Here is a 14,393-nt window from a genome sequence, read left to right on the forward strand (position 1 = left end):
TCGACTCCTGCACCGTGGCATGAGCGGATTGTGGATCCTCTGTCCACAAACTCAGCGCAGCACATGTGTTCGTTTCAATGTACGCCGTACAGATCACAGGCGGTTGTATCTGCAGGTACCGCAGATGGTCATCCAACACTGGCGGCATTGATGGAGCCAGTTGCGGTAGGTCTCGTCGCACATCTGGCACTGATAGTCAAAACCCGCCTGCCGAGTGATCCTGATTTCCGCGTGCGTGCACTCGTGGTTGGCGCGAATATGCTGCACTGCTTGAGCGACTTGCTCATCGCGATTTTGACCGGGATTGGCTCGGGGAGCCATGCCGTTGACGACAGCGTCCTCTCCGCGCTCGAGCAAGCGCACTTCATCCCAAGTCGGGCACTTGCAAAGCTTCCAGCGTAAGCCGCAAACATAGCTGTAGCACCATAGTGAACGTGTTAGCGATTGAAAGCGGACGTATGAGTATAGCGTACCAGAACTCGGTCTTGCAAAAGCATGTAATATGGTTGCAGCCGGAACGCAGCTCGACCATCCTGTGACAAGCGAAGCATCTCTGCCACTGCTTCTCCTCGGCAGTAGCGTTGAGTTGCTCTAGTGTCGCGTCTCGAGGACACGGACCCAGATGGTGAGCTTGTTTGCAAAACGTGCACGTGCAACCATGAAAGTGCGTCTTTGGGCAAGGTGCGGCTCTCCCAACGTACGTGTCTGGCTTAATGAAGGCGGAGCAGGTCGGGATATGGCAGTAGGTTCTGTCCTTCGTCTCCAGCTCGGCACGCTTTTGACCGAATAGGCTCTTTGTCTTTTGCGTGAGAATGTGGCGTACGAGTTCCCACGGGAAATCCTTGTGACAGCAACGCGGTGGAAAGAGCGTTTCGTCTGTCATGCATGAGGTGTAAAGGTGCTCAAGGCAGCCTCCACAATAATGATGGTCGCATGGTACCTTCACGACCAAATGCGGCAGGAAGGTGTCGGTGCAGGAAGTGCAGGCAACGCGAATCACTTTCGGCGGGTCTGGTACACGCTTGACAAGGTCATGGTACTCATCATACCTCCAGCCGAATGCGGCAGCCTCACGAATGCCTTCAAGGGCGTTTTCACAATCTTCGAGGTCCTCGCCCAACTTGCGGCCGGGAAGGTCATTCCGGCAGGCTTGCAGCTCTTTGCGGTATATCCGGACTGTACGCAATCAGCGTGGGCCGTCCCAAATGCAGGTTCACCTGTACGAAGGCATACTTGCTATTTCGGAGTCGGAGGGCGCGAACAACGACGCGGGACGTGCATCAAGCTCCTGTAGCTGGAGATCAATAATGAGGCGCGCAGTATCGATGTCAGTTTTGCGCAAGACCTCTTGCCAATCGCCAAACGCAGCCATCTCGTCGCTTGCCAAAACACTCGCTTGAAGTCACGAGACTGTGGAAGTGGACGAGTGCAGAGAAGTGCAGGTTGAAGTGTGGAGCCACTGTCCTGCTCGCGTCATGGTCGTGCTTTGGGACCACCGGTCCGGGCTACGGAGGGTAGTCGTGCCTTCCTCAAGCCTGGTTTGGTGGGGTGGCGAGCTCAGACCTGGTAAGTGCATTCGTCATCTCACGACAAGGGCTGTGTATTGGTGCGAACGAGATGTTCACAAACATCTGGTCAATCGAAGATTATGCTCAAGTTCCAGCAATGTGATCAATGGCGGAGCGACAAGCCTGGCGAACTTCGTACACGCCTGATATGCCTTGCCACTTGTCAAGCAGCTCAGAAACCTCTTTCCACTGCCGTTCGGCCTCGTTCCGATGGCCATCTAACACAAGCTGTTCTAACCGTTGAGGTGCTCCCACCACCCATCGTACCGTCTGTTGCTGGTGGAGCTTCTTCTTCGGAGCGCGAGCGACATCGTCGTTCTGATCTCCCTCTCGACCACCATGACTCCTCCGCAAGTCCGCCGATAGTTGTGCCGCTGTGCCCGCAATGCGACCTATGTCGTTAACCAGCGTGCTTGTCTGCGTCAGCGGGTCCATCTTTTCACGCATGCGGCGAATTGTGTCCGTTGCCGTGATCAGCTTGCTGTAGTTATCGTATACCAGCGCCTTCTTCTCACCATCCAAACTTCTGATCTCGCCCACTAGACCCGCCTCCACTTTGAGTACGCCTTCCAACCCTTCTCTGCTAAGCAGAGACTGGACGTAGGCGTCCGCGTCAAAGCCTGGCTTGTCGAGCTCACTCTCCGGTGGGACTTCATGGATTACAGGAGAAGGCGTGTCGCGAGCATCTGCGGGGGCAGCATTCTTCAAGCCGTAGTAGTCGCGGAGCGCCGCGCGATTACGGCGCAGGTTGTTGTTCGCTGATGCTGGAAGGCGTGAAGTAGAGGAAGAGCGGGTGTCCGCGTCGGTAGAGGTCGACGTGCGGCGGGACGACGCGCTGATGGATGGGCGCGGAGAGGCGATAGTCGACATCCCAGCCTTCGTCGCCGCACCGGGCCTACTGTTCAGTTTTGTTTGAGCGATGAAGGTTCACAAGAGAGACAGTTATGAGTGGAGGAAGGAGCCCCGAGCCGAGGCGTGAGCCGTAGAAGCTTGACGCGAAACGCGTCTTCTCCCTCCTCTCTTCCATCACCGCACAGTCACTTAAATGCTGGCTGGCGACATGGACTATGGCATCGCAGCGTCAGCTGACAACGATGTCAGCGATGGCCGGCAGCACTGGTGAAGCGTCGTCCGCTTCTATTTCTGCTTATCTAGCATCAAAGAACTTGCCACCAAAGCAAGAATGGCTGCAGAGCTTCATGCCAACTGTCCGGCCAAGCACGCCCATACAGGCGTTGCAGAAGACAGCACTATTTCGAATGCTGGCCACTGATATCCAGACGTCTGTGACGCGCTCCGCCACGACTTGCTTACCAACCAAGATCTCCAATCCATCAGTGAAGGAGACGAAACTGCCTGGCCCACTGACTGTACAGTTGCTCGATATCGAGGACATTGGCCGCAGTCGCTGGAGTCAAGTTGAGGCTATCGAAGCTCGGGAGCGTGGCGAAACGACCAAAGGTCGAGAAGTAATCCGCATAGTGCCCGATGAGAACGCCTCAGAGCGCAACACTTCCGAAGAGGCCAAGTCGTGTGGCCCACATAAGCTGCTCCTACAAGATGCAGCAGGGACGCTTGTGTACGGTTTCGAAGTCAACCCAATTGCTGAGATCAGCCTGCAAATGTCGATCGGCTCGAAGTTGGTTTTACGAGACGTCACAGTCGCTCGCGGCATCTGCTTATTAGAGCCGCAATGCGTCGAGCTATTGGGCGGTAAAGTAGATACTTGGGACCAGAAACGGAGGAGCGAGATGAAGGAGAGGTTAAAGCAGATGGCAGGCATGCGGGACGGAACCTGAACCTTCGAAGATTCAAAATCACCAACTTTTTCGTATTCAACGACGCAGAACCCAACGTTGAACACGCATCGCAGCATCGCCTGCCTGAATTTGAACGCTCTCGGAAAGACCGAGGTGACCGCTTTGGATCGCTTCTTCGCAAAGGATCGCATTGCAGCGCGCTAAGCCCGACCGGGAAGCAGCAAACCCCCGCCGAAGGTGTCGGCATATTCTTCGTTTCTGACCATCAAGTGTCGTTGTCGCATCGGAAACGGGAAGATGATTTCTGGTCTGGCGCACGTGAACATGCTTGTCCCACGAGGGACCCTCGACCTGGCAGATGACTTTTACGGTTGTACCCTTGGCCTGAAGTCAAGACCAGTGCCGGCGCACATGGTGGGAAATCTCGCTTGGTTTGACATTGGTGACTCTGGCCAGCAAGTTCATATCGCGTTCGGTCCGAACGAGGAGCGCTCGTCACGACATCCATGCTTCAAGCTTGAATCGCCAGAGAAGCTGCTCGAATTGCGGCAACGGATATGGGATCACTACGAGCGCGGTGGCAAAGCCGCACCGCGAGAAGCGGACAGACCTGGGAAGATCAATTCTGGTATGCTGTGAACCGAAAGCGAGCTGCCGTACTATGCTAATGCGTAGGATCAGGCGATCAGGGTGTCGAGTACCCAGAACGCTTCTTTGCCAGAGATTATGCAGGAAATCGGCTCGAGTTCAGTCTATAGGCTGCGAAAGTAGTGTATCGATCGCGAGGCGTTTCTATGTGTTCCAAAGTGTTGCCCTTTAGAAGTGCTGCGACGCTACATTTACGCAAACGAAGTAGCCTTGACAACAGACAGTCCACCAACCCTTTCTGGGCGATCACTTTTATTGCTCGAGCAGTATAGTGCATCTCACGAACGCGCGTGTAATCACTCCTGCAGCTGTTATCAATCTCTACACCATGGCGTAGCTGAGACAGGGTAGTTACAGCACCAGCTGCAATAGACGAGAATCCTGGGGAGCACATGCATAAGCGAGCCGCACGACTAAGACCATCAGGCCACAAGTTCTGGGCGCTTTCAACCCTGCTTGACCGACACACCGCAGTGTTCGAGGCCATCTCGCTAAAGAACGCGAACACCATGCTGCCGCTTGCGGACAGCGCATCTCACGAGGTGTGGCGTCAGGCTAGCATAACGCTGGGAATATGGCTGGCTGAGCGGTATCAGACCATATCATGAGGTTACGGCAGCTTTCATATGATGGACTCTGCGCACTGATGATGCCTCTGACAGGATCCGGAGCATTCTTCGCGTGATGGCGGCGCCGACCGTGGATTTGAAGGTCGACCATTTCTGGGTGAGAGGTCAACATGTGAGACACTACGCTGGTGCTACGCGCGATGGACGAGACGACACGTCTTTGATGCTCTCGGTGAAGAGGTACACGCCCGTCTACGATACCCAGTCGCAGGGCAAGCGGCTGCGTACCGTCACCATATTAGGTGCCCATGGCGTGGGCTTTGTGAAAGTAAGCCACAATGCCGCGGTTACGGAGGCTTGCTATGGGTGCTGATGCCGGTCACAGGAGCTGTATGAACCTCTCTGGGCCGAGCTCGTTCCGCGGTTGGACGCGCAGGGTGTGCGTGTTAAGGGAATATGGATAGCCGACATGTCTCATTTCGGAATGAGTGGCGTGCGGAATGAGGACGTATTGGGTGATCAGCGTACGTTGTGACGGTTCACGGTTCGTGTTGTCGGTTGGCCTCTCATACTGATAGGCAATCAGCATCATGGATGGACTACCCGCGCGACCTGCTCTGCATCATTAACCATTTCCGGGACGAGATGACGGCGCCAATCGTTGGCATAGGGCACAGCACTGGTGCCACCTCATTGTAGGTGAACTTCATCACGCAGTCCGAGCTAGTCAAGATCAGCCGCTGATGGGTAGGGTTCAGAATTGCTTTGGCGCTGTTCCATCCGAGACTTCTGACGCATCTTGTCATGATCGAGCCAATAATGGGCGAAGTGCTCCTGCCAACCAAGTTCCTAGCCTATCGTACAATCAACAACCCGGATAGCTGGCCGTCAATAGAGATCGCCAAGGCGTACTTCAAACGTACCACGCCGTGGAAGTCATGGGATCCCCGCGTCCTCGATCGTTGGATGGCTCACGGTGTACGCGCCGTACGAAAGGCTGGCTCAGAATCGACAGAGGTACGGCTGTCGACTTGCAAGCACCAGGAAGCCATCACATATCTCTGGCTGAGAGAAGATGGCCAAGCGTTCCAGGTTCCAGGCTCGGTTGAGATAACTGCTAGATTCCCAAGCTTGCAGTCGTCCGTACTGTTCATCTTTGGTGGTAGCAGCGGGTTGGTGTCGCCAGAAAGACGTGCGCTCGCACTGGAGACAACTGGTACGGCATCAGATGGCAGTGGTGGTCAGGCGGCTGGTAGGGTCGAGCAGCATCTGCTGGAGGGCAAAGGTCATCTCTTGCCGTTCGAGGATGTGGTCGATTGCGCGGAGCTGGCTGCCAAATCTATCAGCAAGTTTGTCGTTCCAAGGTGTGAAGAGTTGCTGGGTCGGTCCAAAGCGTTCGCGCAGGGAACGCAGCAGGTGTCAACGGCCTGGAGAAACCTCCTGCAGCAGGAGATGACTGCGATAGTGAAACCAAGGGCGAGGATGTGATAGAGGCGTCAATCGAGCGTTGATTTTAGCACGGTGTTGTTGGCTGCTGTAGGGTAGGTCGATGTCAACCGAGTGCCTATCGCGGAGTCCGCTTTGCCATTTCGCGCGGTGCGAACGGTAGCGACATCCTTATTCATGATACATGTACTGTGGCTGGATAATGCACACGGTCTTTGCGGCAGACGCGCTTAGCGATGACGTCTCGCGAGTGTACCTGAGGCCCTGCATATGAGTGGCAGCAGCGTCCGGATCTCAAAGTACGAGAGAGGTAGGTGTGATATACAGTACCGTGATCAGCACTTCCTACGAATCCATTGTTGGGTGTAATTGGTGCCTGCTCTACGATGCAGCCTTCACGTTGGGGCTCCAAGGTCTACAGAGTCGAGCACGCTCGTCTGAACCCAGGTCCCAGATATGCCCTTCTGCATCTTCCTACGCATTACGGCGGCACCGAACCGAGCCCGCTTATCGTAGCGTTACACGGAAAAGCTCAACCCGCAGCGGAGTTTGAGGAACATACACAGCTGTCGAAGCCAGAAGTCCAGGACGAAGCAATTGTTGTATATCCCGAGGGTATAAAGGTACTCTCTGTTCTTGCCTTCAACACAAAGGCTGATGATTGACTGTTACCAGCTGCAGTGGCTCGGCGACCCAGAGGCTCCGTCCCAAGAAGATATCAACGATATTGGTTTCATCGGTATCTTAATAGATCAATTGGGACGCGACTATGCTATTGACAAGCACCGAGTCTATGTGACCGGCTTCTCCAACGGCGGCGGTCTCGCGGATCTGCTTGCTGGCGATCATGCTTTGAGCGGGCGCATCGCAGCTTTTGCCATTGCATCTGGAGCATTATATACAGACTCGGCGCTGAAGGAGCCGCTATTTAGCCACCCTAATCCGGACCACATCCCGGTGCCAATCTTAGAGTTCCACGGAGATGCGGACCAGTGATCCACTATGATGGCAAGTCGACGCCTGATGGTGTGACGTTCAGCTTGCCCGACTTCTTCGAGATCTGGGCAAGGCGCAACAACTGCGATCCAAGACCAAACAGCACGGAGTTGTATGGTGGCAAGGTTACAAGATACGCCTGGCTTAGCAGCGATCAAGAAGCAACAAGCCGGGAAGTGCTCATTCACTATCGTATTGGTGGCTTCGGCCACGGGTGGCCTACCACGCGGCCGTTGAACAATGACGACCAGCGCCACGGACCGACATACTTCGATGCGACACCTGTAGTGATGGACTGGTTCCGCATGTGGAAGATTTGAGGCTTCGAGTCATCTTGCCCGTACGACTACCGCTTCTGCCACCGGATCGTCAGGCTCGTGTCGTGCTCAGCGTCAGTGTACACCATGCCTTGCTTTCTTCCACGTGGCACGCCGTCAGCATAAAACGTCTGCGCTCCGTTGTATAGAAGCGTGCCGTCCTTGGTGGCGTTGAACAAGGGCGCATTTCTAATCCGAGCCCCACATGTGAGCGCACCATCCGCTACACCACAGTAGCCTTTGCTGCTCTTTAGTGTGAAGCCGCCGCTCAACGGAGAAGCGGTGAAGCCTGCGCAGCTACCACTGGTATACCATCTCCCGCGGGAGATAATGCACCCGCGTTTATTGCCGGAGGTTATGACGTCGAGGAAGCCTCTTCCACTCAATACAGGACCGGTGGAAGTCGGTGAAGGACCAGTAGTCGTGGTGGTGCTGGTTGGAGACGGGCCGGCCGCACCCTTGGGAAGGTACTTGATGCCGCTGCTGGGGCAGGTAGAGCCCGTGCCAACCAGGTCTGAGGGCTTAAACGAACCGGTCTGTATTGAGCCTTGTACGTTGAAGAAATACCAGATCTCATTAAGCGCGCCATGCCGGCAGCCAAGGTATACAGAACGATCGCCTCTGTTTGCACCTAAAGCGGACTGAATCTGCTGACGAGTATAGGTGGCAGTAATGCTTGGCACAATACCTGCACTCTCAAGCCACTCATAGCTCGGCAACGATTTAAAAAGGGTAACGGTGCGGTTGAAGAAGTCCGTCACCTCTTGCGTAGGTTGGTAGTCCGTGTAGCAGCTGGGTTGAAGCGTTGAGATGCAAGTGCCATGTTTGCCCCTATGAACAACAAGAACAATCATGAGCGAAGTCTGGAGAGACATAGGCAATATTACGATACGCACCATTCGTGCTCCCAGAACGTTTCAGAGCTGCCGCTATCGCTCACCCACAAAGTCTGCATGTCGTTGAGCAGATCGTAAGCGCCAGAATGCTTCAAAATCTGAGTAATATTGCCTGAAAGTGTGGAGATGAAGGTCAGTGTCATTGAAGTAGAGAGGAAGGGCACATAGGCAAGGATGTGCATACGGTAGGCGCGCTCATCGTCGCAGTTTGCATCGTACGTGCCATCGCAGTTGTCAGGCTAGTACGATTTTAGCTTCACACCGCTGATAGAACAAGCAAGACCAGGTTGGAGATACCCATAGACCATGAATGGTCCAAGAATCTACTGGACCCGTGACAGGATGCGTATCCCAGAACTGCGTCTGGAGAAGGGTACCACCCGGGTAATTGAAGCAGCAAAGATTCTCCACCGCGGAGGTGTTGTGGCATGACAGCTGGGCATCGACGCATACAGCAGAGCTTCCAATGGCGTTCATCGTAGGGTTTGTGGTTTGCGAACTGTCTATTCCAAGCAGTCGCTGAGAGCTGTCCAGGGCTGAGAGCGCGAAAGCAGAGATGGATCGAAGAGAGGGTATGACGGCTGAGCCACGGTCAACGTAGGACAAAGCATACTGTTGCATGTTCTCGACATAGGTCATGTCGACAGCTCCTGAGCCTTGGCAAGAGCGCGGGTTGTATGGGAAAGGGTACGTGTGCGACGCTTGAAGATAGATGACAAGACCGAAGGGGATGTAAGTAGAAAAGTAGGAGTATAAAGAATTGGCTACACAATACAGGTGCAGATTCTTATGTGGCCATAGTGTTGTAAGGCAAATCGGGCGACACAAGTAGCAGCCCGAGGTGTTGTCGACTACCATGCTCTCACGACTGAACGGCGCACGGGACTCTCGATGAACGCGAACACAGCACGCGCACGGACTTTGACGCTTTTGGGAAGCGCAAGAGGGACGGGAGAATGACATTCCGCTAGCGTCAGCATTTCAATGGCTAATCATAAACGTTCTCGAAGACGTCGTGTCTCGGGCAGCGGTCATTGCATGTCATGATCTATGATCTATGATCTATAGGTCATGCTCCGGCCTGCCTTCTCCCTCTGAGTCCGTGACAGCCCCTTCGGCGTATCAAGTGACTTCGCATAGGGATTAATCTCCTTCCGCCCTGCTCGCGCTTCTCGGGCTTCCTTGGACGGAGTAGGATTGAGCAAGCTCGGTGCAGCCGCATAGTCAAAGGGTTCGTCATCCACTACGCCGTCCTCTTGCGAGTGAGGATCGCTTTCATTGAACATTGCTCCCTTTTGCGCCCTCTTCATCTCCTTCCGCGCCTTCTTCCGCTCCGCTTTCTCTCGTGCTCGCTCAGTTGCTTCATCTTCTGGTATAGCCACTTCGTCGCTTTGGGCGGCCAGCCCGTCCATGCCATCGATTGTGGGACGCTTGCGCTTCTTTCCAAGCTGCTTCAGCACGAAGACATCGTCTTCCGCCATATCCGTGGTCGTGTCCACAACGCCGTCTGCAGCAGACAAGGGTTCCTCGGGAGGCTGCGTAGCTCTTTGAGAGACGATGTCTGCGGGATCCGCGAAGATTTCTGCGGTGAGTGGTGGCAAAGGTACCGTGAGCGCCACACTTTGCGCGGCTGAATAAGCACGCTTCTGATCGCTGTTACCGCTGAGCGTAGAACCCCAGAACCCAGATGTCATGCTGCGGAGAGGCAGACTTGACTCGCCGTTAACGGTTGCAGCCGAGCTCCGTGGTACAAATGCAGCTACGGAGTGAGATATGGCCTCCTTCGTTAATGGTTTACGTGCAACCTGTGGCTCCACTTTATTGAGTACGTCCATCAACTCTGGTCCGTCCCTACCATCATCCTTCGCTTGTGTGATAACAGCTAACAGCTCGTCGGCTCGCAAGCGAACGTTCTGCGTCGATGCTATGCCTAGCAGCTCCGCTTTCGTGGTAGGCATGGACTTGGCAATGCTGAAGATGTGATGGTTAGACATGATATAGTGGGCGCTGTCATCCTGCTCCCTCGCTACGTTATCCCGCCATCTGTGAACTGCGCGGAAGACGCTGAACTGTTCTTTGCTGAGGGTTGCTGAAGTGCGAGCTAACAATTTGTACCAGCCCACGGTGCCTTGTCCAAGGTCAAAGTCATAGACAGGGTGCTCATAGCGTTGCAGAGCCGTCTCTGAGCTTTTCTGGAGTACGTCCCAAAGCTTGTCGCCCTCGTGATCCATTTTGCCGAAGGTGGATCGTTGCACCAGCTCGTTGCGCATGTTATCGAAGATGTAGAGAAGATAGTGCGTGTCGCTACGAGCGTAATCGAGCAACTCCTGTGGTAGCGGTCGTATCCGCCAATCAGCCGTCTGATACTGCTTTTGCGCATCCACGTTGGCAAATTTCTTGAGCAGAAAGGCCAGGCTTGCGCCAGCATAGCCAAGGGCTCTGCAAGCGTAGTGCGTGTCGAACAGGCCGACGAGATACAGCCCTAAGTCACGCTGCAGCCAGATGACATCCATGTAAGCTCCGTGAAGCACCTTGAGAATGCTCGGATTGGCAAAGACCTCGTTCAAGCATGACAGCTTCCGCCGCCATGGCTTGAGCGTGTCTACTATCCAATCCTTGTTGCGTGTGCTGATTTGCATCAAGCAGACAATGCCGACATATGAACGAAGATCGTGATGTTCGAGATCGACGGCAATCTCCTTCGCCTGCTTTAGCTCCTCTAGCATTTCGTACATGGCATCTTCAGTATCGACGAAGGTTGCGGTCGATTCTTCGAAAGGAGTGTACATTGACGGCTCGGCGGTGGTGTAGAGCTCAGCAGGCCAACGGTAGTCCAAGATCTCGCTCTGGTATGGATGCAATCCAGGTGCAGACTCTTCCTTGGGACGCATGGCATGCGGCTTGCTTTGCAGCAATGGCAAAAACGGCCCCGTCTCGTTGTTGGTCGGCACATTCTCAAACAGCAGTTGAGGCTTCTCGATGTCACTCTTCCTCCAATCTAACTTGGTTCGTTCATCCTGCCTCTTCCCCACCTTTTGCATCTGCTCCACCGCTCCAGGACTCAGCCGCTTCACAGCGCCCGTAAACTCATCAAGGGCGGTATCGGCGCGCTCCAGCAAGCTATCGACGACGTCAACCACCGCCCGCCAATTGCCTTCTGCAGCGTCGATGTCGCTCAGACGGGAACGTACAGCCGACGGATTCGGAGCCGCAACGCCGAGAAGGCGGTCCGAAAGAGCCAGAAGACGCGCATTCTGGCGATCGAGCGCAGAAGCGAGGGAGTTGGATAGTGAGCGGTGGAAGGCGAGATCTTCACTTGCGAGAGCGGAGGCACTACGGGTTGTGGACAAGAGGGCGGAAGTGATGGCCTCGGTGTCCATCTTGCATTGTCTTAGCCTTTTCAGAGTCACACAGGAAGGCTCTTCGCGCCAGCAGAGAAGCCGCGCAAAGTCTGTGTTTGGATGGAAATGTGTCAAGCGAATGCGAAGACCTCAAACTCGATCTCAAAATATTGAGCTTTGACCAGCTGTGGCGTCCTTCGGCTTATGCCGGTCTGGTGTCTTGCATACAAACATCTGCGTGTAGTTTCTCCGTCCCATTGTTGCAGGACAGCATGTCGGCATCTCTAGCGCCAGAATGCAACGATGTGAAGGAGTAAGTCGCTTAGGCTGGCCTTTCTTGCATTACCAGCTAATGGCACACGTCAGACGCTACGATACTTGCTTCTTGAAGTGGTATAGCGAAAGTACTGCATACCTTACGCGATTGGCACGAGCTGTCACTGACCGTAGTGAGAGTACTTGCGTGGTAGCGCTACCACAGATGAGTGCGAGCCACTGTTCAAACAATACAAGACTTGCTTGAGCGTAGGTTTGTGAAGAGTTGCAAGCGCGACAAAGCACACTAACGCCGCGTAGAAAGCGCTCAAAGAACGTGGTATCGACCAGATGCTCGAAGAGGCCCGTGCAGACAACAAAGAAAACGATGCCGAGTATCTGAGACCCAGCGGTCGATGACCAGTCTTCAACCTGAAATCGTGATCAGCTCGCCCGTTTCTGTGGTATGCGGTGCCTACCAGTGTATACCCTGCATAGCGACGGAGTTCTAGGAGCATGTCGAACCATTCACTCAGCACTTCGCTTGGCTTCACTTGCCGACCTGTAATCCAATGTTCCACGCGATGGCGTAAGGTCGCCTCCTTACCGGTCCCACAGACTCCGGTTGAATCTGTCGTATGCAACCAGGAAGCGCAGCAAGCAACAAGCCATCTCTTACTCTCCACCCCTTGGCCGCGTTGTTTCTCTTAAGAGTTGAAGCATCTCACGAACAATATAAGCTGTGGGCAGATCTTTTACCTTCCGCCTTCTGTGCGGTGGCGTAATGTTTTCCTCCTCTCCACCGTACTGACATTTCGCACACACTGCAAACCTGGTATATATATACTTTTTGCATTTTCTTCTATGAGCTGCCGATTTGCCTGCCGTGGCTTTTGCGAATCAAGCAGGCTTGACGCTGCCGCTCCATGGGCGACGTTCACGGTTCGTCGTATGCAGAGTGAATACTCGCTAGCCCGCCGAGGCCGCCAGTGAGCACTTCCCGACGACTTGAGATGTCACTTACAGACGTAGCCGATTGAGGTGGCCGGGCTCTGGTGAATGTGTCGTGGGGTGACGCCAGAACCTGCACCTCGCACTCTCTGGAAGCTGCGCTTTCTGCCCCCCACACAGCGACATCCGCTGGAACTCGAAGACCCTAAGAGGACAACAGCAGCTATAGTAGCCTCCTTTGGATCCGCTCGCGCTACTTCGATCCATCTTCAGCCACGTCGCGTACGCCAGAGGACGAAACCTTCGCACCGCCAGCTCACAAACCCTACAGCTGGGCTCTGGTGGCACGTCAAGCTGCAGGCGAGAAGGTATAAATCCAGGCTACAGCTCGCCTAAGCGTACAAGCTGAGGATGGTTTCGCAGCTTATCCGATGTGGCGACAGCAAGTGGATCTCAGAAGATCTCGCGAAGCTCGTAGGTGAAAAGGTACGTCTACACCGTACAATGGACTGTGGGCACTTTTTAAGCCTCGGGCGCAGGTCATGCTGTCCGACAATGGCAGGTACACTACCGCAGGCCGCGCAAAGGAGGAATGGGACCGCTTTCTCAGGGTTCATCCGCCATTCAGGGTTCATGGACCTTCCCGCCGAGCTTCGTCGAGAAATCCACAACTTATGCAATGAACAAGTCGAGACCGCAGTCTTCCTTCGCGGTGTCTACGGGCGTCCACGCACTGAGGTCAGCCTTCCTGGCGTCGCGTTCGTCAGCAAAATCCTCTATGTCGAAACCATAACGGCATACATCGAAGGCACGACATTCCAAATCCACAGTGGACCGGCCAACCACCAATTTCAAGGCTGGCTCGAAGAGAAAGATCTCTCATTTATCTCACTTCGTTAGGGCGACGGGTTCACCGTTGTGAAGTCGCTGGCATTCCCGAGTCAAGGCGCCGAGCATACATCGACAGCGACATACAAGAAAGGTATCCAATGTCTGTTGCGCCTTTAAAAAACGAACGCCAGCTCCTTGCACACGGCTCTCGTATCCTCATGAGTGGCAAATGATGTCTTGTCGCTTTGCGCGTTCAGGTGGGCTCGATATGCCTGGCGAAGCATGTCTGCCGCAACCGCTGCCGCGTATTACGGTGGGTTGAAGAAACTACAGTGGACGATGGTTGACGGTGAGATCTGAAACTGGCGCAGGTAGCGGTAGTCATTCACATGCACACTTCTCATCGCATGTCACTGCTCGAGACTTACAATCACTCCGGGAACAGAACTCCATGGCTACGTGGGAAGACAGCTATTTCGACATTGTCGTCGTAGATCCGCTTGAGAATGTGCACCCCGTTGATGAAAGCTTCCTGCTTGGCCATTTGCTGCATTGCCGCGTATTGTGAACCTGAATATCCTCCGAACCGCCCAAGCTGCACCTGGCGTGCGACTCCTAGTAAGGTTTGGCAGCTTCTGGCAATGTTGAATCACCTTTAATCGCGTCCAGCAGCATGGCTGGCTTGCTCATCAACCCCTGCATAACGTTAGCTTAACAATCTGTCAACCGTTATGCAACAGACTGCAGACTCACACTCCTCCACACGCCGCTGAGCCTCTTCATACCTTGCCTTCTCCTTGGCAGCCGCCCTCCTC

At 54.5% G+C, this 14,393-nt stretch overlaps 10 protein-coding genes across 10 annotated transcripts; 6 read left to right on the forward strand and 4 right to left on the reverse strand.

The window, feature by feature from the left end:
• Positions 1-93: 93 nt before the first annotated feature.
• BAUCODRAFT_63170 (uncharacterized protein) lies at positions 94-1,006 on the reverse strand (the record flags this gene model as incomplete). The annotated part of the gene is given in 2 exon segments (XM_007674455.1): positions 94-415; positions 435-1,006. Coding segments are annotated over 2 exon segments (894 nt in total), but the record flags the coding sequence as incomplete, so codon positions are not given.
• Positions 1,007-1,268: 262 nt separating this feature from the next.
• BAUCODRAFT_366359 (uncharacterized protein) lies at positions 1,269-2,537 on the reverse strand. The gene has a single exon (XM_007674456.1). The coding sequence runs from the start codon at positions 2,436-2,438 to the stop codon at positions 1,653-1,655; it is 786 nt and encodes a 261-aa protein (XP_007672646.1). The 5' UTR covers positions 2,439-2,537; the 3' UTR covers positions 1,269-1,652.
• Positions 2,538-2,698: 161 nt separating this feature from the next.
• On the forward strand, positions 2,699-3,334 carry BAUCODRAFT_54407 (uncharacterized protein; the record flags this gene model as incomplete). The annotated part of the gene is made up of 1 exon (XM_007674457.1): positions 2,699-3,334. A coding segment is annotated over one exon (636 nt), but the record flags the coding sequence as incomplete, so codon positions are not given.
• Positions 3,335-3,496: 162 nt separating this feature from the next.
• On the forward strand, positions 3,497-4,373 carry BAUCODRAFT_366265 (uncharacterized protein). Its single transcript, XM_007674458.1, has 2 exons — positions 3,497-3,956; positions 4,010-4,373. Exons 1-2 carry the CDS (start codon positions 3,626-3,628, stop codon positions 4,084-4,086), a joined length of 408 nt encoding a protein of 135 aa, XP_007672648.1. The 5' UTR covers positions 3,497-3,625; the 3' UTR covers positions 4,087-4,373.
• Positions 4,374-4,660: 287 nt separating this feature from the next.
• BAUCODRAFT_21800 (uncharacterized protein) lies at positions 4,661-6,056 on the forward strand (the record flags this gene model as incomplete). Its single annotated transcript, XM_007674459.1, has 5 exons — positions 4,661-4,873; positions 4,931-5,069; positions 5,132-5,240; positions 5,304-5,909; positions 5,939-6,056. 5 exons carry the CDS (start codon positions 4,661-4,663, stop codon positions 6,054-6,056), a joined length of 1,185 nt encoding a protein of 394 aa, XP_007672649.1.
• Positions 6,057-6,377: 321 nt separating this feature from the next.
• BAUCODRAFT_145459 (uncharacterized protein) lies at positions 6,378-7,307 on the forward strand (the record flags this gene model as incomplete). The annotated part of the gene is made up of 3 exons (XM_007674460.1): positions 6,378-6,614; positions 6,667-6,948; positions 7,005-7,307. The coding sequence occupies 3 exons, from the start codon at positions 6,378-6,380 to the stop codon at positions 7,305-7,307; spliced, it is 822 nt and encodes a 273-aa protein (XP_007672650.1).
• Positions 7,308-7,333: 26 nt separating this feature from the next.
• BAUCODRAFT_63809 (uncharacterized protein) lies at positions 7,334-8,677 on the reverse strand (the record flags this gene model as incomplete). Its single annotated transcript, XM_007674461.1, has 4 exons — positions 7,334-8,135; positions 8,201-8,312; positions 8,385-8,439; positions 8,498-8,677. The coding sequence occupies 4 exons, from the start codon at positions 8,675-8,677 to the stop codon at positions 7,334-7,336; spliced, it is 1,149 nt and encodes a 382-aa protein (XP_007672651.1).
• A 394-nt stretch (positions 8,678-9,071) lies between these two features.
• Positions 9,072-11,705, reverse strand: BAUCODRAFT_366269 (uncharacterized protein). Its single transcript, XM_007674462.1, has one exon. The coding sequence runs from the start codon at positions 11,578-11,580 to the stop codon at positions 9,256-9,258; it is 2,325 nt and encodes a 774-aa protein (XP_007672652.1). The 5' UTR covers positions 11,581-11,705; the 3' UTR covers positions 9,072-9,255.
• Positions 11,706-11,813: 108 nt separating this feature from the next.
• On the forward strand, positions 11,814-12,216 carry BAUCODRAFT_119708 (uncharacterized protein; the record flags this gene model as incomplete). Its single annotated transcript, XM_007674463.1, has 4 exons — positions 11,814-11,854; positions 11,908-11,945; positions 11,996-12,066; positions 12,118-12,216. The coding sequence occupies 4 exons, from the start codon at positions 11,814-11,816 to the stop codon at positions 12,214-12,216; spliced, it is 249 nt and encodes an 82-aa protein (XP_007672653.1).
• Positions 12,217-12,736: 520 nt separating this feature from the next.
• BAUCODRAFT_366419 (uncharacterized protein) lies at positions 12,737-13,949 on the forward strand. Its single transcript, XM_007674464.1, has one exon. It carries the CDS (start codon positions 13,159-13,161, stop codon positions 13,645-13,647), a length of 489 nt encoding a protein of 162 aa, XP_007672654.1. The 5' UTR covers positions 12,737-13,158; the 3' UTR covers positions 13,648-13,949.
• Positions 13,950-14,393: the final 444 nt, after the last annotated feature.

Source organism: Baudoinia panamericana, assembly GCF_000338955.1.
Source record: "Baudoinia panamericana UAMH 10762 unplaced genomic scaffold BAUCOscaffold_2, whole genome shotgun sequence".
Lineage (NCBI taxonomy): Eukaryota > Fungi > Ascomycota > Dothideomycetes > Mycosphaerellales > Teratosphaeriaceae > Baudoinia > Baudoinia panamericana.